Consider the following 18,616-nt stretch of genomic DNA (forward strand, 5'->3'; position numbering starts at 1 on the left):
AGCGGACTGGCCTCGCTTGCTAAGCAAACCAGCATGCCCTGCACGGGCGCGTCATTTCCTCCGTGCGCTTCCCAGAGGCCTCTGTGTTGTAGTTCTGCCGCCTGGAAGATCTTCCCCCATCACCACGTTTACGAAGCTGTAGGGGAAACAGCCACGTTTACTAACGGGGGGAATGCCAGGTGCTGATTTGCATGGTGGGTGGTGGGGTGTTTTTTTTTTTTTAAGCCCACGCACAGAACTTTGGAAGCAATTACTAGACATACTGGGAGAAGCAGCGTGTAAACCATAATAAGCAGTGAAAGGCAATTAGGAGTTCTTTAGACTGCGCGCAAGTTTGGTCCGGGGGAAGCGGGGTGAGCGCAGGAAGCAATTAGTGATTAATGAGAACACCTGCTTGCTGTTTAATCAGTTGCAATAATAATTAGCAAGCACAGGTACTCTGTCTCTGTTATAAATGTGAAGGACGCTTCTTCTACCAATATCCATCTGGCTATGCTGGGACATGAGAGGTGCCTCACTTTACAAGCCCCAACAATTGCATGATCACAGCAGGCAAAAAAAAGTGCATTGCTGGACGTTACTCCCAAAGTAAGACACGTTGAGGTCACTGGGATTTACCCTTAGATGAGTGAGTAAAGGATTTCCAGCCTTACCAAGTCGCTCCATTCACTTATGAGCAATAAATTATTAAATTTTATTTATTTGTTGCTTTTTTAAATAAGAGACTTGGAAGTGATTATGTTGTTTCACTCAACCACAAGATGAGCACCAAAACCACAATGGCCAAATCATATCTAAGCCCAGCTGCCTGAGTGAAGAGGAATGTCCTACGGTATTACCTAACGCAAAAGGCAAGCAACGCTTTGCACTAACGGGTCTACCACCCTCTGAGCGCTCTTAGAAGCTGCACATGGGAAGTGGTCTCAAATGACCATTGTAGGTTTTAGGTAGGTTCATACAAAGAGGGGTAGCCTAGTCCTTGAGATACTGGAATCCTGAGCAGTATAAGGCTTTAAGAGGTCAAAGCCAGCACTTTGGTACATGCAATTAGCACACTTATCTAAGTAACTTTCTCGAAGCTTTCATGACTTTCTCAGGGAAACAAACCAGCAATATCTTGTTCCCAGAGCACTTAATTTTTGTTCATCTCCAATGCATCCATTGTGCTTCAAATTACTGTGCATTACAGTACATGTCTCAGTCCTACATCTTACATGCACCCATTGGTTAGTGCCTGTGGCATTGCAAGTGATACATAACACAACCCTTTATTCCTTTTATTCCTTTTATAAACATGTTTTATAATTGTTTTAGAACCCAAGCAGAATGCTAACTACATAGCAGAAAATTGGGTCAAACTGAAATGTTACCCTACATACAAATTGCTTCTCTCAGTAGTATGGGGTGGGTGACTTTCTTTAATCAGTAGACCAATCAAGGTAATCAGTTTTACTGAATATTTGGCAGGGGTTATTTCAATTATTTAATTGTAATAGACGTTACAGGCATACTTCATAATTTTTAAGGCTACTTTTGTTTTGGCATGATTTTAGTAGGGAAGATGATAATGAAAATAAGACAGTCTTTTCCAATAATTAGTGAGGATATTTGTCTATGAAATCATACATTATCTAAAACAAACAAATACAATTAAATATAAATTATTTAATTAAAATCATTAAGACTTGACAGGCTTGTAAAAATACATTAAGGGGCAACCATTCCAGCAAGTAAGTTTATTCAAGTATGAAATCTTGTAGTGTAAATGCTTTAGACAAGGGGCAACATTTGCTCCCCTTTTTGCATTTGTCACAATGGGCCTTTAATTTATGTGCACTGAAAGGTAAAGGTAAAGGGACCCCCTGACCATTAGGTCCAGTCGTGACCGACTCTGAGGTTGCGGCACTCACCTCGCATTATTGGCCGAGAGAGCCGGCATACAGCTTCCAGTTCATATGGCCAGCATAACAAAGCCGCTTCTGGCGAACCAGAGCAGCACACGGAAATGCCGTTTACCTTCCCGCTTGGAGCGATACCTATTTATCTACTTGCACTTTGATGTGCTTTCGAACTGCTAGGTTGGCAGGAGCTGCGACCAAGCAACAGGAGCTCACCCCGTCACAGGGATTCGAACCGCCGACCTTCTGATCAGCAAGCCCTAGGGCGGCTCTGTGGTTTAACCCACAGCGCCACCCGCGTCCCTCTACTACAATAGCCATACGCTATTCTCTCAATGGACAAATCCCCATTTTTTCAAAAAAAACCACTTTCTCACATTCTTGGTAATGTTGATCTTCTCAAGTTCAGAACCATGGAACACGAATAACTGCTTGATTCTTCTAAAAAGGTTTTTCTTATGCTAATTCTGCCTTACGTCAAGTCGGCAATTGGACCGTCTAACTCAGCAACCGGATCCCCTCCAGATGCTGCTAGACTCCATCTCCCCTCAGCCCCAGCAAACATAGCCATTAGTGAGGGATGATGGGAATTGTAGTCCAACATATGAGGGGCACCAGATTTTACAAACTTGTCTACACTGACTTGCAACAGCTGCCCAGGGGCTCAGACTGGTCTCTCCTAACCCTACCTGGAGATGCCAGAGGTTGAACCTTGGAGCTTTGGCATGCAAAGGATTTCTACCAATGAGCTACAGGCCTTTCTTCTATCCTGTATATTCATGTCCTTCTTGCTGAACTCTCCATTTTCAGTTGATCAGTACAGCTAGGATTCACATTCCTCTATAGTCAAGCCCACCATTCTGGTTAATTTTATTTCCTTAATAGACTACTCTTGTATGTTTCTTGTTGGCTTCCTGCTTCTATTCTTAGCCCTCTTCTGCTGTTATCTGTTCTATTTCCCACTTGCCATTCATATTGTTTCACTCCTTGATACTGCCTAATTCTCTAGTTTTCACTTGACCAGTCTCTTTGTTACACTTAAGATTACCCTTCGAGTTGCACCTGTGGCCTTTTCTCTTGCCGCTCTGTGCCGTGAAAGTGCCCTTCCACTTAGCAGCAGGCATGCCTCCCCTGATCATCCTTCCTTTCCTTTATATTACCTCCCTTTCCTTACAGTGTGTCTTGTCTTTGATTAGGTTGTAAGCCTTTGGTTGTATTGTAAACATATGGGCAGTGGCTGTTTCACTCCTGCCTTTTTTGTATACTGGTTTTAGAGATTTTATACATACAGGTAACCTATATAACTCCTGAAGCATCAGGCAATAATATTTTGTTAAATGAAAGGCAGAACATCCTTTCAACATATTAAAAAATGCTACAATAAGCACAATTTGAGCAACACAATGTGGGTGCATCCTATTACGATCTATCACTATAGATTTTCCCAGTAGTCACATTTAAGAATCAGCCCTTAGAGGCAAGATTTCAGAGAATGCTCAGCTATTGTACCAAAAGGGTTGAGAGCATTGTTACTGTTGCTATTGCCAACCGGGAGTGTGTGTGTGTGTGTATGTGTATGTGTGTGTAAATAACAAATGAGTGCTGACTTTGAATTCGGCTAGATATGGTAAAACCCTTCATCCACAACTTTCTCTTAACATGGTATCATTTCGCATTAACCAAAACAATGATTCATGGCACCTGAATATTAAGAAGGTGATGCGTAAAGTAGCAAAATAGATTATTTAGTGAGGTCAAGCACTTAGGGAATTTATCAGAAGTGCCTGCGAATTCTTTTCTTTATCAGTGCTGAAAACAACTCTGAAATGCATGCTTCGCTTAACACATTTCGAAGGCAGACAAAAAAAAGATTTTAAGTTTTTAATTTACAAGTTTAAACATAAACTACTGACTAGATTACAAAATCACTCCTGTAGGCTTTAATCACTTGTATTATATTCCTTTAAGCCTTTGGCTGGTAAGAAATTATAACGGCAAGTTGCTTTATCCATTATGTTCTCTGCTCAGTAATGTTTGCCTTCTCATTTCAGTCTCTGATATGTGAGAGAGAAACTGCCACTCCTCCAAGACATCTGAATTCAAAGGCTTGAGTGAAAGAATAAAGTGTTGAAAGGATAATATGCTGCTTAGAAAATGTATTCATTTATTCTTTCCCCTAAAACTCTGAGATATTTGCCATATGAACACATGTTGGCAAGGGAGCAGAAAATATCTTAAAGTTAAAGTTGCTCAGAAGTTTTGAATGTATTCTAAATCTATCCTATACACAGTACTTTGATGTCCAGAAAACACTTATGGAGTGTTTACACTCCATATCCATCCGCACTTGGGGTGTGTGCATCAGGAGAACCCCTGGAACAGCTGTACAAGGTGAAGAGAGGGGGGTGGTTGCATCTGGCAAGCTGACAAGCATGCCCTGACTGAACAGTCAACATAGCATGATGTTCAATTCCTCCCTGTGTTTTTTCCCCAAGCGCATTATTTGTGCTAAGGCAGGCATGGCCAAACTTGGCCCTCCAGATGCTTTGGGACTACAACTCCCATCATCCCTAGCTAACAGGACCAGTGGTCAGGTATGATGGGAATTGTAGTCCCCAAACATCTGGAGGGCCAAGTTTGGCCTTGCCTGTGCTAAGGCAACAGAACCCATTAATCCATTTAAACTGCACAAACCCAAAGTTCCAGTATGCACTTCAATTGCTCATGCAAAAAAGTAATCTGGAGGCACCCATGGACATTCTGCACAATGCCACAAAACCGACTCCCTGTTCTTCATTGCAAACATTACTAGTTAGAGCAGGCACCCCCAAACTTCAGCCCTCCAGATGTTTTGGACTACAATTCCCATCTTCCCCGACCACTGGTCCTGTTAGCTAGGGATCATGGGAGTTGTAGGCCAAAACATCTGGAGGGCCACAGTTTGGGGATTCCTGAGTTAGAGCACTGCTTTGTTTGCAATCTACTCCGAACAATGAAGAATATTAATGGAACAATGAGGAAGGCAAACAGCAAGCTTTTGCCTGCCTTCAGAGTTGCCTTTTTCAAAACCGGACTTTATACTTTATTTAGGACTTAAGTAATTAAAGTAAACTGGACCCTTTATATCTAATGCTGACTGCTTTACATCCTACTGTCTGAGTGCAAGTGCTGAAAAGGCAAAAGGCACTTTTGACAGGGTTTTCTTTTTACCTTTTTGAAAATATATTCATACTCTTCCCTGTGGATGGCACAAAATAGCCGGTCTAGTCTCAGCCTCTCAGACCTACACAGATGGCGGCCCTAGTAACTTCGCACACATCCTGCTGAAAGGATACATCATGCCTGGAAAGGTCGGCTGACTCCTGCTTGTTGATGGGAGGCTCTCCAGCAAGGTCTGAACAGATGCTGCTTGAGTTGAATCCACCTGACATTTTCCACTTTGAAGCTTACATAAAAGTGAAAGGTATTACAGAAATAATTAACAGGTTTGTTTCTTCCTATCTCCCTTTCCTTCATTTCCTACAATAGCAATAAAAGCTAAAGGCATAGCCATATGTCAGCTTTCCATGCTGGCTTAGTGCTATAGTACTGAACCAGAGGAACAAAGGTTGCATGGAAAGAGCACTTCTGTAAATTAAGGAATAAGTAACTGTAGATGGAATCTAACATTAGTCATACTCAGAGGAGACCAATGAAATTAATTGACTTAATCAGGCATCCCCAAACTTCGGCCCTCCAGATGTTTTGGACTACAATTCCCATCTTCCCTGGCCACTGGTCCTGTTAGCTAGGGATCATGGGAGTTGTAGGCCAAAACATCTGGAGGGCCGCAGTTTGGGGATGCCTGGACTTAAGTTACCAAACCCTCTGCAATCTGCTGCCTGAAGCAAGTGGCTTTTGCTAAAGCTGTTAGAACCATTTCAGAATCACCATGCAGTGTACTCTCATTGAGCAATTACTGCATCTTATTTAAGGTATTTATTTTTACCTTCCTAATGAATATCCTAGGGCAGTTTACAATACCAGTTAAGAAAACTGCTGTTATCTTTTTTAAAAAAATTAATATTTTAATTTGATTTTAAAAAGCATAAACATACAACAAATAACAGTTACGAATCCAAATATCGAGATTGCTCTGAATCTCCTAACTTCCCCCCATCCCTTCCATGGGTCCTAACTATATTATTTACAACTGCATATCAATACTTATCCAAAATTTTAATCCTTCTAAATTATCCATACATACTATTACTTTACAAGTGTGGTTAAAATCCTGCTAACGTTTTAACCTGCTTGCAGTGGTCTTGGAAATAAATTATAAACATTTTCCATTCCTTGTTAAAGTTCTTATCTTCTTGACTTCTGAGCTTCCCAGTTAATCTTGCCATTTCGGCATAGTCCATCAACTTGGTTTGCCTTTCAAGAAAACTGCTATTATCAAGGATGTTCTATCATTTCACAGCACAGTTCTCATAGAAAATGACCTGAAAGAGCAAAATGGGCCTTACCTTCAGGTCATTTTCTGTGAGGGCTGTACAGTATTGTGAAATGACCTTCCAATAATGATGATGATGATGATGGCAGCAGCAACAATAACAACAACAACCCATAACAACCATTCTTATGATATCACTCTCAAGTTACTGCTTATTGTTACTAGATCATTTCCAAAGGGCTCACCTGAACAAGAAAGGAGCGAAGTGCACTGACTGTGACATCAGAAAGTTCTGGCAGTTTAGTACTAGCTGCTTCTTCAAGTATGCGGCCAATTTCAATTGGAGAAATAATTCTAGTGCTCTGAAACCTTATAAACTTTAAAACATAGTAATGAAAGTTAATTTATTTTCTCGTGGCATGGAGTTCCATAGTTCAGCTTTCGTCAAGTATGATACAAACCCTGGCTCCACAGCAGGGGTGCCAACTTGAATAAAATATTGTGGGGGCCCAGGTAAACCCCACCTGCATAACTGATCACACACAGTTTGAATGGGAATGCCCATCAACTTTGTGGGGGCTGGCCCCCTCAAATATTTTATTGTGGGAGCCAAAGCCCCCACGGCCCCTAGGAATTGGCTCCTATGCTCCAGAGGTATCATAAAACAACCCCATTTTTTTGGCAGAACTTGCTGAGCCTGAGATGTCAGGGATGAAGAATTGGCTGTGACCCTTCAGGTCTTGTTGAACTCCCATAAGCCTCAGCTAGCATGGACAGTGGTCAGGGATGATGGGAATTTGAATCCAGCAACATCTGGAGGGTCAACAGGTTCCTTAACCCTGGTCCGGGGGGGGGGTATCTTTCCTTCCTGTTCACAAAATCCCCAACTTTTTTTTAAAAAAAATGTTTTTTATTTAAATACGGCTAAGTGGGTCTCCAATTTTGACTCGAGCAAGAGCACTGGGGAAGCGGCGCTTAATCCTGCCTACTTCAACATTTCCCTGGTGGAAAACTCCACTCGCACACTGAAGCTGCTTTTGCTTTTCTGGAGTGGAAGACACACTATAGAGAGCTGGCGGGGGGAGATTTTGATCAAGGAAAGAGTGCAGAGTAAAGGGACAAATAACTTCTCTCCAGTGCCACAGCTCTGATCAGAATAAGAGCTAACCACAACTATATCTGATTGTTTTTGTTTGATTTTAAAATCAGGAAATTCAATTATTTATACCTGTTTTGGCCCTAACAAACACTACAGGGCTACAGAATTTGCCTGTATGTTGCCCATTTTTAATGTACACAGCATAAATACCTGCAGATACACTGTGTTCTTTAACAATATACAGTGGAACCTCGGTTTACGAACACCTCGGTTTACGAATTTTCGGTTTACGAACGCCGCGGACCCATCTGGAATGGATTAATTCACTTTCCATTACTTTCAATGGGAAAGTTCGCTTCTGTTTATGAACGCTTCAGTTTATGAACAGACTTCCGTAACCAATAACACCCATGCTTCGGGTTAAGTACGCTTCAGGTTGAGTACTCCGCGGACCCATCTGGAACGGATTAATCCACTTTCCATTACTTTCAATGGGAAAGTTCGCTTCAGTTTATGAACGCTTCAGTTTATGAACAGACTTCCGTAACCAATTACACCCATGCTTCGGGTTAAGTACGCTTCAGGTTGAGTACTCCGCGGACCCATCTGGAACGGATTCATCCACTTTCCATTACTTTCAATGGGAAAGTTCGCTTCAGTTCATGAACAGACTTCCGGAACCAATTGTGTTCATAAACCGAGGTACCACTGTACTAGAAACTTTCAGGATAGCAGTTTATAGCCCCCATACTCACCAAAGCAACTAGTCTTAGAATTTCTGGGTGAAGAAATGAATTATCGACACTATCCAGGAGTGAGATCAGCAGGAATTTATTCCATGGTTGTGAGACAATATGGGATGCTAGAAATGTAGAAAGCAATCGCAGTTAGCTTTTAAAAAAACAACCGAGTGGAAAACATTCTAGCTAAAGATACTTATTCATAAGGAATGAAACTTCCTTGAAGTCATCAAAAAGAATTTCCGGAGATAAAATTTACTATTGCACCTCCCTGCCCCCCCTCCCGCAAAAAATATTGCTGGTAATAATTTAAACTCTTACCTAATTCATTCATTCACAACAAAAATGTACTGGAGTAGTGAAGCAGGGAAAAGAAATAATAATTTCAGGGAAGGCAAGGTCTAGGAAAGTGACTATGTTATCATTATTGAGCTTAGACCCCTGGAATATTATCTATGTGAAATATAGTATGAAAGTTGTTCAATAAAGCTACTTTTACCTCACTGCTGAATATACCATTATAAACGCCACATGACACCACCTTAATACTGAACAAGCTTTTTCACAGTGGTCATTGACACACCATTTCAAATCCACCTAAATGAAACCTTCCATAAAACTCTTCCCTACACCAGTGTACAATCCATATCAGTGTTATTTTGCACTTTTTGCTTGCTTCTGGTGGGTCACATGACACACCTCCCTACCTGTAGTTATTTAATAGGCATGCAGAGGTGCATGTGTTTGCCTTCAAGGAGGAAAAGGGGGAAAGCACATCACATTTTAAGCATAAATGACTGTCTGCACAGGTGCACATGCACTTTAACTGAGTAAAACGAAAACATCTTTCAAATACCACCCACTTCCTCGTGCAATTAAAACTAATTACAGTGGTGGATGTCATGGAATTGAGTGATAAGGAACAACGCCATGATCACTGAGCAACAACTGCATTTGCAAAAAGTACAGGAATATCTTCGGATAGGAGCTTTGGTGCAGATTGTGCCCAGGTGCTTTTCTAACCCAATTGTCAGAGACACCCTTATGCTGCTGGTTACCATTAATCCATAGAATAATTTACCAAACACTCTCTGTCCTAGTAATGCACCTTTTTGCTTGGTAAAGGCTGACCAGAACGTATCCTGTTGGGTCTGACCCAGACTGCCATATAGGCAAGAGAGTTTGCAATGTTTTCTTGGGAACTGAATGAGATTCCTAGAACTGGAAACTTACATTTTGCTTTTCCATTATGTAGAGGGCATTCTCAACCACCTAACACTCTGAGGCAAAGCAAGAAACACTCCGGAAAATGAGAGGGCAGCTCCTTCCCTCCCCTGCTACAAAAAAATATCTCTCCTGCAACTGGTGAAGATGCAGACAATCACAGCAAAGCAAAGGAATGAAGTGAACACATATAAGGATTCTGAAAGGGGTACCAGTGATCGGGTTCCTTGAATACAGGTATTCCAACAAGACTTCAAGACAGCCAATAACTGTTTGAGATAGCAAAAGGTCCTTCTGCAAATATAAAGGAAAGGGTGAGGGCATGAATCATTGCCACCAAATCCCACAACAAAACTACTTATTAGGTTAGAATTGATGTAGAAGTGGCTCCCTACCCCCATTCCACTATCAAAAGAATGCAAAATTTTGCTCAGATAACTCTTAAGATTGCATGACAGCCTCTATAGTAAGGTAGCAGAAGTAAGCTGTTGCTAGTTAGGGACTTAAGCTGTATGAAGCTACAGTACAGTACTTAAAAGACAAAGTCCTGGGATCTACCGTATTTTTCACTCCATAAGACGCACCTGACCAAAAGACGCACCTAATTTTTAGAGGAGGAAAGGGGAAGCCCTGGTTTTTGGGATTGGCTCAAAGTTGTGCAGCTTCTTTTGCAAATGGGAAAAGCCCCAATTTTTTGAGCATCAGCTCACAGTTGTGCAGGTTTTTTTGCAAAGGGGGAAAGCTCCATTTTTGAGGATCAGCTCAAAGTTGTTGAGCTTACCTACCTTGCAAGGGGGGGGGAATCCTGTTTTTATGGGTTCAACTCACAGTTCTGCAGCTTCTTTAGGAAAGGAAAGGGAGCCATTTCTACAGTTTCCAGACAGATAATCTAATCAGCCAGTCACATATCAGCTGGGGAAACACAACAATGGATGCCTGGGCAAGGGGCCGGGGCCAGGAAGGGAGCTAGCGTCTCTTATCTCCCTCCCTGATCTCTTGCAATTAGCTGCTGAGCGGGTTCCTTTAAACACCCTCCTTCCCTCTTGTTAGCCCTTAGCTCTTTCTTTTAAAAAAACAACAACAACCAAGCACGATCTGCTTTTCACCCCTGGGCAATTGGCTCCAGGGACCATGCATTCGCTCCATAAAGCACACAACATTTCCTCTTACTTTTTAGGAGGAAAAAAGTGTGTCTTATGAAGCGAAAAATACGGTATATTTATTCTACACTGGAAATTAAATAATGACCCCAAAAGCCTCTCAATAATGAAACAGTTCAGTTCTACAAACAAGGACAGTGGGTGAAACGGCAGTGGACTGTATGCCTTCTCCTCTGTGTTTGAAATAGATCAACAGTGTTGCTGATGGCAAAATGGTTTCAGTTATTATCACTAGACTTCTACCTGGAGTAGGAGGTTCTGTAGACGGATAACCAAGGGCACTACATGCCGCATGGCTACTGGGCACAGAGAGGCATCCTCTTTTGACTGTGGCAGTTTATTCCCATGTTCATCTGTAGACCGGACAGCAAACTTCACAAAGGAGGAACAGAGGTTCTGCCTAAAGAAGGCTCTCAGAAACTGAAGGATGCTGACTGGGTATAAAACCATCTATTAGTACTTTACATCCATACCATTAGCAACAAAGATTTACTATTCTAGCATTATGACAATTGTATTTGCTAGTTACCCTTCTTACAGGTAGCTCTAAGCAACTTACGTACATTGTCCAATCCTACATGTGCAGAGCATGTTTAGCACAGCCTTCCCAAGGAATATGTAAGAAGAAAAAGAAGAAAAATCCCCCAAAATCTCAAAAACACACTCTTTCCTGTCCTAAACATATTTTATACCTCTTTTTGAATCTACTGTTCTCTGGCCTATCAGGCCTCTGCATGTGAATGCCTGGATTAATCTTTTCATTTTGTTTTGGGAAAGAAGATAGGTTAGCTGACTTATTTTCTGGAATAGTGTTGCATAAACTTTAGAGAGGCAATTAAACCCATATGAAGGCATCAGTTCAATTCTAATATATGCAGGGTTAATTTCAAGTACTTTTATTCAATTTGATTTGATTATAAAGGGAAAAAATTGCATCTGAAAATGACATAAAACCCATTTTAATGATTGACCTTCTCAGAAAATAAAAATTAATGTTTGAAAGTCTCCCCCCCCCCTCATCTTTTATTTAGTGATCTATAGTGTATTCAAATGTTGCTATGATCTTCAAGCCACTTGGGGTCCAGTGAATGGCCTGGGAGCATTTGATGATGCAGCACTGTTGAAGTGTGTGTAAATTTGATCAGTGCTCAGGCAGACAACCACTGAGAACAGTCTGGGATGTTGAAACAGAATAACAGGTCAAAGGGGAGGAAAATCCAAGTCTCCTCCGTTTTTTGCTTAATAATATACAGTTTCATGTTCGAGAGGGGGGGGGGATGTTCCATATTTACTTATGAATGTTCACCATTATATTAAACCAATAAATTTAATAATAATAACGACATACAGTTTCATGTAGGAATTGAGCAACCCCTGCATATAGATAAGATGCCCTGATCCTGCCCACATAAATAAATTGGGAAACCACAAAGGACTGCAGCTTCCCAGCGATTTCTACATTAGGCCAGATTTATGACATTTCTTTGCAAAAGTGACTTCTGTTTTTATAAATTCTGAAGCAACCTTTAGTGCTCTCTTAGCTGATGCTGGCAAATATGCAGCCTACCAAAGAACAGTGTGGGTTTCTTCCTCTTGAAGGCAAGTGCGCTGAAGACCTGGTCCACGTCAAGGCAGATAATATGATCAACCTTTCAGAAATGAATCAGAAAATGTTTGGTGATGGGAGCCACTGGAGTGAAGGAAGCAGCCGGGCTGCTAATTTTCTTTGTCCAGCCGTCTATTACCAACACCTCAAAAGACACTGGATCTGCAGCTCATTAAATGTATTCCCAGTATTATTCACTTATGGAATTAAACAGAGCTTCCATGACTTCTAAGGGATTATAGACAGAATGAGGGAACACAGGCAGTCAGCTATGCAAATCTGCTTTTGAGTCATCCTCATTATTAACACTCTGGTAAAATGAATGAGGCTAATCATTTACTAAACTGCTGTTTCCCCTTCAGAGGATTAGGGAACGGCACAACATTAGCTCACATTCATGAGTTTTAGACACATCCATCTATCTATTCTGAACATTTTGTGCTTGCCAAAACTGAGGGAACAACATCAAACAACTACAGGAGACCATCAGGAATTATCCTAATTCACACACAGGATAAGCTAAAGTTTAAGTTCTGAATATGATATCAATGCAGTGACCTTATATCACCTGTTTCTAAGCCATTCATGTAATGCCTCATTTACATATAATACCTCTCTATCTTACGGAATAAAATGGTTTGGGACTTGAAATGCTGGTTTTGCCATTGGGCTAAATTATTCCCAGGCTAGGGGATGATAAACTATGTCTTTGTTCATTATTAAGCCAAGATAGGAACCAGGTCTTTGCTATACACCAATCCCTTCACAGCGTAAACAATAAAACCAGCATGAGTGCTATTACATACACATCCTGTCTGTGGGTATTTGGTTTGCCACTGTGGGAACAGGAAGTTAGACCAGATAGATCTCTGGTCTCATCTAGCAACACTCATCTTACATTCTCGAGTCTCCAATTAACCATGGTTTCCTGTTTCATTTGAACTGGGAAACTATTAATCCTAAACCTTAATTTGAAGTTTGTTTAAGTCCTGGGTAGTTTCAAAACTCACAACCATCATTTTCGATGAAAAAGAAAACAATGGCTAGTTAGAGACCTCCTGGTTTGATTGATCAAATTGCAAAGAGGGGAGCAAAGGGCTGCCTATGCAGACCAAAGGCTAATTATTATCTCAGCTTAATAAACCAATATGAACTTTCAGACTGGGACTACAGTTAATTAATACAATAGATTTAGGGAACCAATAATAAGAAGTTAATAATGCTTAAACTTTGTGCATTGTGCCTATGAATAAAAGCAGTAATTTTTATTTGTACTTTCTAATGCACAAGTTTTACAGTATTTCTAACCTCTGTATTGTAAATATGTTGTTGAGTCAAGAGAGAAGAAATCAGCAGCCAAGCAGAGCAGAGAAGTGCTTCACTGGATGAGGGCAAAGCAGGTTCAGAAGAACAGGCTGGCAACCAAGTGAGATGGATAATTTTCTCAAGTAGCTCTAGCAAAGGTGTGTTGGAAAATAACATAGCCACCACTGTAAAGGAAGAAAGGGTCTAACAAGCCATGTGAAACAGGCGCAGCAGAAAGGCAGTAGCTACGGTACCAAGAACACCAGGAAGGGCCAGTCATGAGCAGCTACTGAAATTAAAGGGCACCGTCCTTTTCTGCCCCAAGTCCACCACAACCCTGAGATTCTTGGACTATCAAATAATATATTTTAACTACATGCGTATTACCTTTACTAACCAATGTAATACCGAACGATGCTTGTTAAGTACAAATAGGCTCTTGATTATATATATACATGTGACTGTCCTCCCCCTTTTTTGCACAAGAGAGGCAAACAAAATATTCAGAATTTTTAATGCCAGTGAAGGAACAAATGCCCCAGCATGTCAGAAAATTGATGTTCAATGTCCACCCCGTGTCCCTTACAAGGGCTCCTGTAGATTTGCATCATGTAGTGGAAATCACAATTAAGTTTGTGCTCTATACCTATTTTAAATAGAAAGTAACTTAATGAGATATATGTGCAAAATGAACAAGTAGGAGAGAGGTCTTTTTAAATAGCCTTTTCTCCTGTCATGCCATGTCTTTAGCAGTCCTCATAGTTACATGTTGAAAGACGGAGGTTCTGGCATCTGCACTGCATTCAAAGAAAGGCCCCAGGCACAGCCTCTAAGAAGGATATCCCCCTCCTGCCTTCCATCACAACCAGCTGCCTACAGCATATTCATTCCACTTCTTCACTTTGGGGGAGGGATTTATGCTGGGTGGGAAGTTGGGTGTGTGGCTGGACCTTCAGTAGCTTCCATACTTTCTTGCTAAACTGCAGCGACTTGGCTAAATAATCTCATCAGAGGCTGCAGCCCTCCCACCGCTCCTGCCATGTATTTGGCCATATGGAACATGCTCCTCATTGTGTGGGGGCAGGTTTCCTGAAGGTGCGATGCCCCTCCCTTCTTCTCTCTCCTCCCACCCTGTCACTGGCAGGGAATGGGGGAGGGGACTCCAGGAACTTCCCACTCCTTCTGCTTCCCTCAAGCTTTTACAAGATGGAGCCCTGGGGCCTCCTCCTTTCTTCTCTGCACATGGCTCCAACACCTATAGGGTTGCCAGACTCAATAGAGGACAGGACTTCTGTGCCTTTAATTGCCCTGCTCTCTTTTGAGTCTGGAAACCTTAAAGAGAAACCAGCAGACCCTTTGCTTGGAAATTAAACAAAGGGTCTGCTGGTTTCTCTTTAAGGTTTCCAGACTCAAAAGAGAGCAGGGCAATTAAAGGCACAGAAGTCCTGTCCTCTATTGAGTCTGGCAACCCTAAACACCTACTAGTATGGACCAGAGAAACTGTGATTTCAGACAAGGGGGACAAACTCAGTTTGCACATGTGTATACTACAGTGGCTGAATTCAAATGGGGAAAATGTAGATTCAAACAGCAACAGTGCTCCAGTAGGGACAGGCCTGAGATCTGCGGGTATAGGGCAGTACACAAATTTAATTAATAATAAGGTTGAAGGGGGAGTGGGCAGTTAGAATCCATTTTTCACTTTTTACCTGTTTTCTGGCTGGCTGGTGTTGTCTGCTGAAGGCTCCAATACAGGTAGTTGAGGGACGGGTGCAGAATTTCATGGTCTGTTGGGCTGCATTTTCCAGACAAATTGCTGACTGTGTGATAGAAATCCTCAATATAATTTTCATCTTTTTTCAAATTCCAATATGCTAAATATTTGGGGGGGGGGGAGGCTCGATACGAAAACAGCTACACCTGCTCAGACCGCCAGTCAAATTAGCGTGCAATGCAATTCACAGACTCTGACAAAATCCATCTGGCTTCAAAGCAGAACACAAGAAATCCTGAAATAAATATTGCCACAGCTGTGCATCATAATTACTGTAGGATATATGTTACAACTCCTCACCAGCATACATTTTGGAGGTTAAAGCAGGATACTGTTGCTACCATCAGAAACACTACAGGGAATGTAGAAAACCGGGCGAAAGCTGACACATAGCCAGAGTGGCCTAGTGGTTAGAATGTTGGACTAGGATCTGTGAAACCAGCAGGGAGAACCACGTATGCCACTTTGAGCTCCTTGGAGAAAAAAGTGGGAAATAAATGCAATAATAAATAAATCTATAAATCTTCCAGGGAGCTCAGAGTGGCTCAGAGTTATTTATCCCTATTTTATCCTTACAGAAAGCTCCCTGAGATTAGACAAATAGATAAATGTCTCACCCAAAGTCACCCAGTGAGTTTAGTCCCTGAATGGGAATTTGAACCTGAATTTCTTTTACCCTAATCTGGCACTCTAGCCACAACACCACACTGTAGCTATTAGGCCCGTCAACTAAGATGCACCAGATAAAATATTCTCATCTCTAAACCAAAGATCCAGACTGAACAAATTCAGAAGCTCACCCAGATGAAGCAATCTGAAATCTGTGCTGTCCAGCTCTCTTTCAGTCGCATGCCTGAGTTGAACCAGGAAGAGGAGGTTCAATAAAAGGGGCTGGGCCTGGTTGACTAAAAAGAAACATAAAAGAAAATTACTTAATGGCCTCTAGACAACAAAAACTGATAAAACAAACAAGTGCTGCAGGAACTATCTTCTGTGTACATGGTGAACACCTTCTTTGTCAGAGACAGAAACCAATTTTTTTAATCTGGAGAGCTAACGAGTCATTATGTCCTTTTAGAAGCAGTGAAAAGCTATAATTAAAGTAACAGGATGCCGTGGGCTGTCCTAAACAACATGTACCATTTCAAATCAGAACGTGAGACTGACTCTAAGGCTGTGTTGCATTACAGCAGAGGGTCAGCTGATTTTGCATCAGAAGGACGCTGATATACACTAACATATGGCATGCTGCATATCAGATGATCAAGGATGCACAGTGATCAACATGTTTTGCCCTGCAAACAGATGTGCTCTTAGTAAAGACTTCAATGTCTGCCCTGAATCAAACATAGTGCTGGCCCAACTGATGGGTGTAAAACATGTTTGTTTGATAAAAACTGTGTCAGTGCTAATTCATCACATATCTGACAATTCCTATCCCAATCAAGAAGGAAGAACCATGTAGTATAATGGAGGAAGAGCCACCACTTATTTCACAACAGGGATGATGACGTCATGTCCAGGGGCACCATTTATGAACCCTCTGTGTGGCAAATAGTAGGCTTTTCTCAGAGAGAGAAACCCACCAAATAAGCAAATTAGGTGAAGAGACATTAGCAGGCATGGCTAAGGGTTAAACTTGCAGTTATGGTTTGAAAAATTCCCAAATTCCTCTGTTAGATTTCCCTAAAATATTGTCTTGCTCTGACACATAGGAACAGGGAAATACTTGACCCAAGATTTCCTGTGGGCAGCATTTAAATTACAGTGGTACCTCAGGTTAAGTACTTAATTGGTTCAGGAAGTCCGTACTTAACCTGAAGCGTACTTAACCTGAAGCGAACTTTCCCATTAAAAGTAATGGAAGGTGGATTGATCCGTTCCAGATGGGTCTGTGGAGTACTTAAATTGAAAGTACTCAACCTGAAGCGTACTTAACCCGAGGTATGACTGTACTTGAGGGTATTTGGTACCCAACCACAGCTTCCTGCACTTAAGGCAGGTCTGTCACTCACCTTGCAAAATACTGGAATTGTTTTCTACAAGAAGATTCTGCAGAATCTGTAGAAATTGGCTTCGAAGAAGGTCACAGACGTGGACATTTTCATCTATTTTCAGGAAGGCCTTCAGGGTAATGAGGACTTTGTGGGCTACTTCATTGGTGCCAACGCAGACTAGATCCTGAGAAGAAAAGCAGATCAGGCCCAGTTTAAGTGGATGTTGCTGCTGCTGCTGCTGCTCTCTATGGTTATGGCACAGAGACTGATCTGGACCTCTACTTAGAAGCCAAATTCCAAAATCTTCAAGCTATCATACTAACCTGGATGCATGACACATCATAGCAATGCAGATATTCAAATGAAGTACTTTTTTAATCAACAGGTTGTGCTACAATTAAAGTCTGAATTACAAAAATAATTCTTGTAGCCTAACTATTTAAAATGAAAGCCAAGGTGCAGTCAAGCACAGCCCCCACCCACCAGGAGAAAACTGGGTGGCTCTGCTGCGATGCAGTCAAATTAGCGACACATCTTAAAACCATTAAGATCAAAATTATTTGTATGTTTGTATAATGCACAATTAAGGTCATTAGAATGTGTTTCTTGTCTGTTGAAGCCAGTAGCACAAACAAGGGCCTGACTGGATGAAGAGGAGTGATGGGAGGCACCCAGGGACGGCTGTGGGCAGTATTTCTACATTCCAGGGGGTTGGAATAAATGACCCCCCCCCAGGGTCCCTTCCAAATCTACAATTCTATGATTCTATCTCATAAGTGTTATTAGGTTTTTAAGAAGGAAAAAGGACTGATTTATATTCTATTCGTGTCAGCTAAAATATGAATAGCCTGTAATTGGAAAAAGGAGGAAGACCCCCAAATAATAACTTGGAAAGTTGAGCACTGATTAAACTGGCTAAGTTAATTTACTGGACTAAAGATGGAGAAAGACAAGGAAGAAGAATTAAAAGGGTTTTTTTGTAGATATGAAAGGAATTCCAGTTTGAGGAATATTAATTAAATTTATGGAATACTAAATTCTAATAAGTATGGATAATATTGCATGTATGAAAGGCTTTATAACATTATTGTGTATCAATATTTGCAAGTATTTTGGTATGACTTTTTTTAACAACAAAAAACAAAGTTATGGCTAGATCTGTTAAGAGTGTTGATGCTGCAAACCCTTCCATCTTATGTTCAGCCTGTATGTACAAATAAAACCATACATCACAAACACCACAGTCTCCAATGAACGTCATTCTAAGTAAACAAAACCTGAGGCATGCTTCTTTTCTGCTTTAAATGTGTGTGATATTTAATGATGGTGATGGTGATGATGATGAAAACGAACAGATTTTCCAACACATGGAATCCAT

The 18,616-nt window shown here is 41.2% G+C and overlaps 1 protein-coding gene across 1 annotated transcript in view; it reads right to left on the minus strand.

Moving 5' to 3' along the window:
• Positions 1-3,764: 3,764 nt before the first annotated feature.
• The window catches only part of MEI1 (meiotic double-stranded break formation protein 1), a 31,760-nt gene continuing 16,908 nt past the window's right edge, over positions 3,765-18,616 (minus strand). The window contains exons 16-26 of the mRNA XM_088676612.1: positions 17,257-17,422; positions 16,042-16,146; positions 15,177-15,287; positions 13,471-13,652; positions 12,124-12,205; positions 10,800-10,990; positions 9,609-9,690; positions 8,188-8,294; positions 6,579-6,710; positions 5,234-5,343; positions 3,765-3,991 (exon numbers count right to left, since the gene is read on the minus strand). Coding sequence (XP_088532738.1) covers positions 3,946-3,991; positions 5,234-5,343; positions 6,579-6,710; positions 8,188-8,294; positions 9,609-9,690; positions 10,800-10,990; positions 12,124-12,205; positions 13,471-13,652; positions 15,177-15,287; positions 16,042-16,146; positions 17,257-17,422 — 1,314 coding nt within the window. The 3' untranslated portion in view covers positions 3,765-3,945. The remainder of the gene's footprint in view (positions 3,992-5,233; positions 5,344-6,578; positions 6,711-8,187; positions 8,295-9,608; positions 9,691-10,799; positions 10,991-12,123; positions 12,206-13,470; positions 13,653-15,176; positions 15,288-16,041; positions 16,147-17,256; positions 17,423-18,616) is intronic.

Source organism: Zootoca vivipara, chromosome 9 (assembly GCF_965207765.1).
Source record: "Zootoca vivipara chromosome 9, rZooViv2.hap1.1, whole genome shotgun sequence".
In the NCBI taxonomy this organism is placed as follows: Eukaryota; Metazoa; Chordata; class Lepidosauria; order Squamata; family Lacertidae; genus Zootoca; species Zootoca vivipara.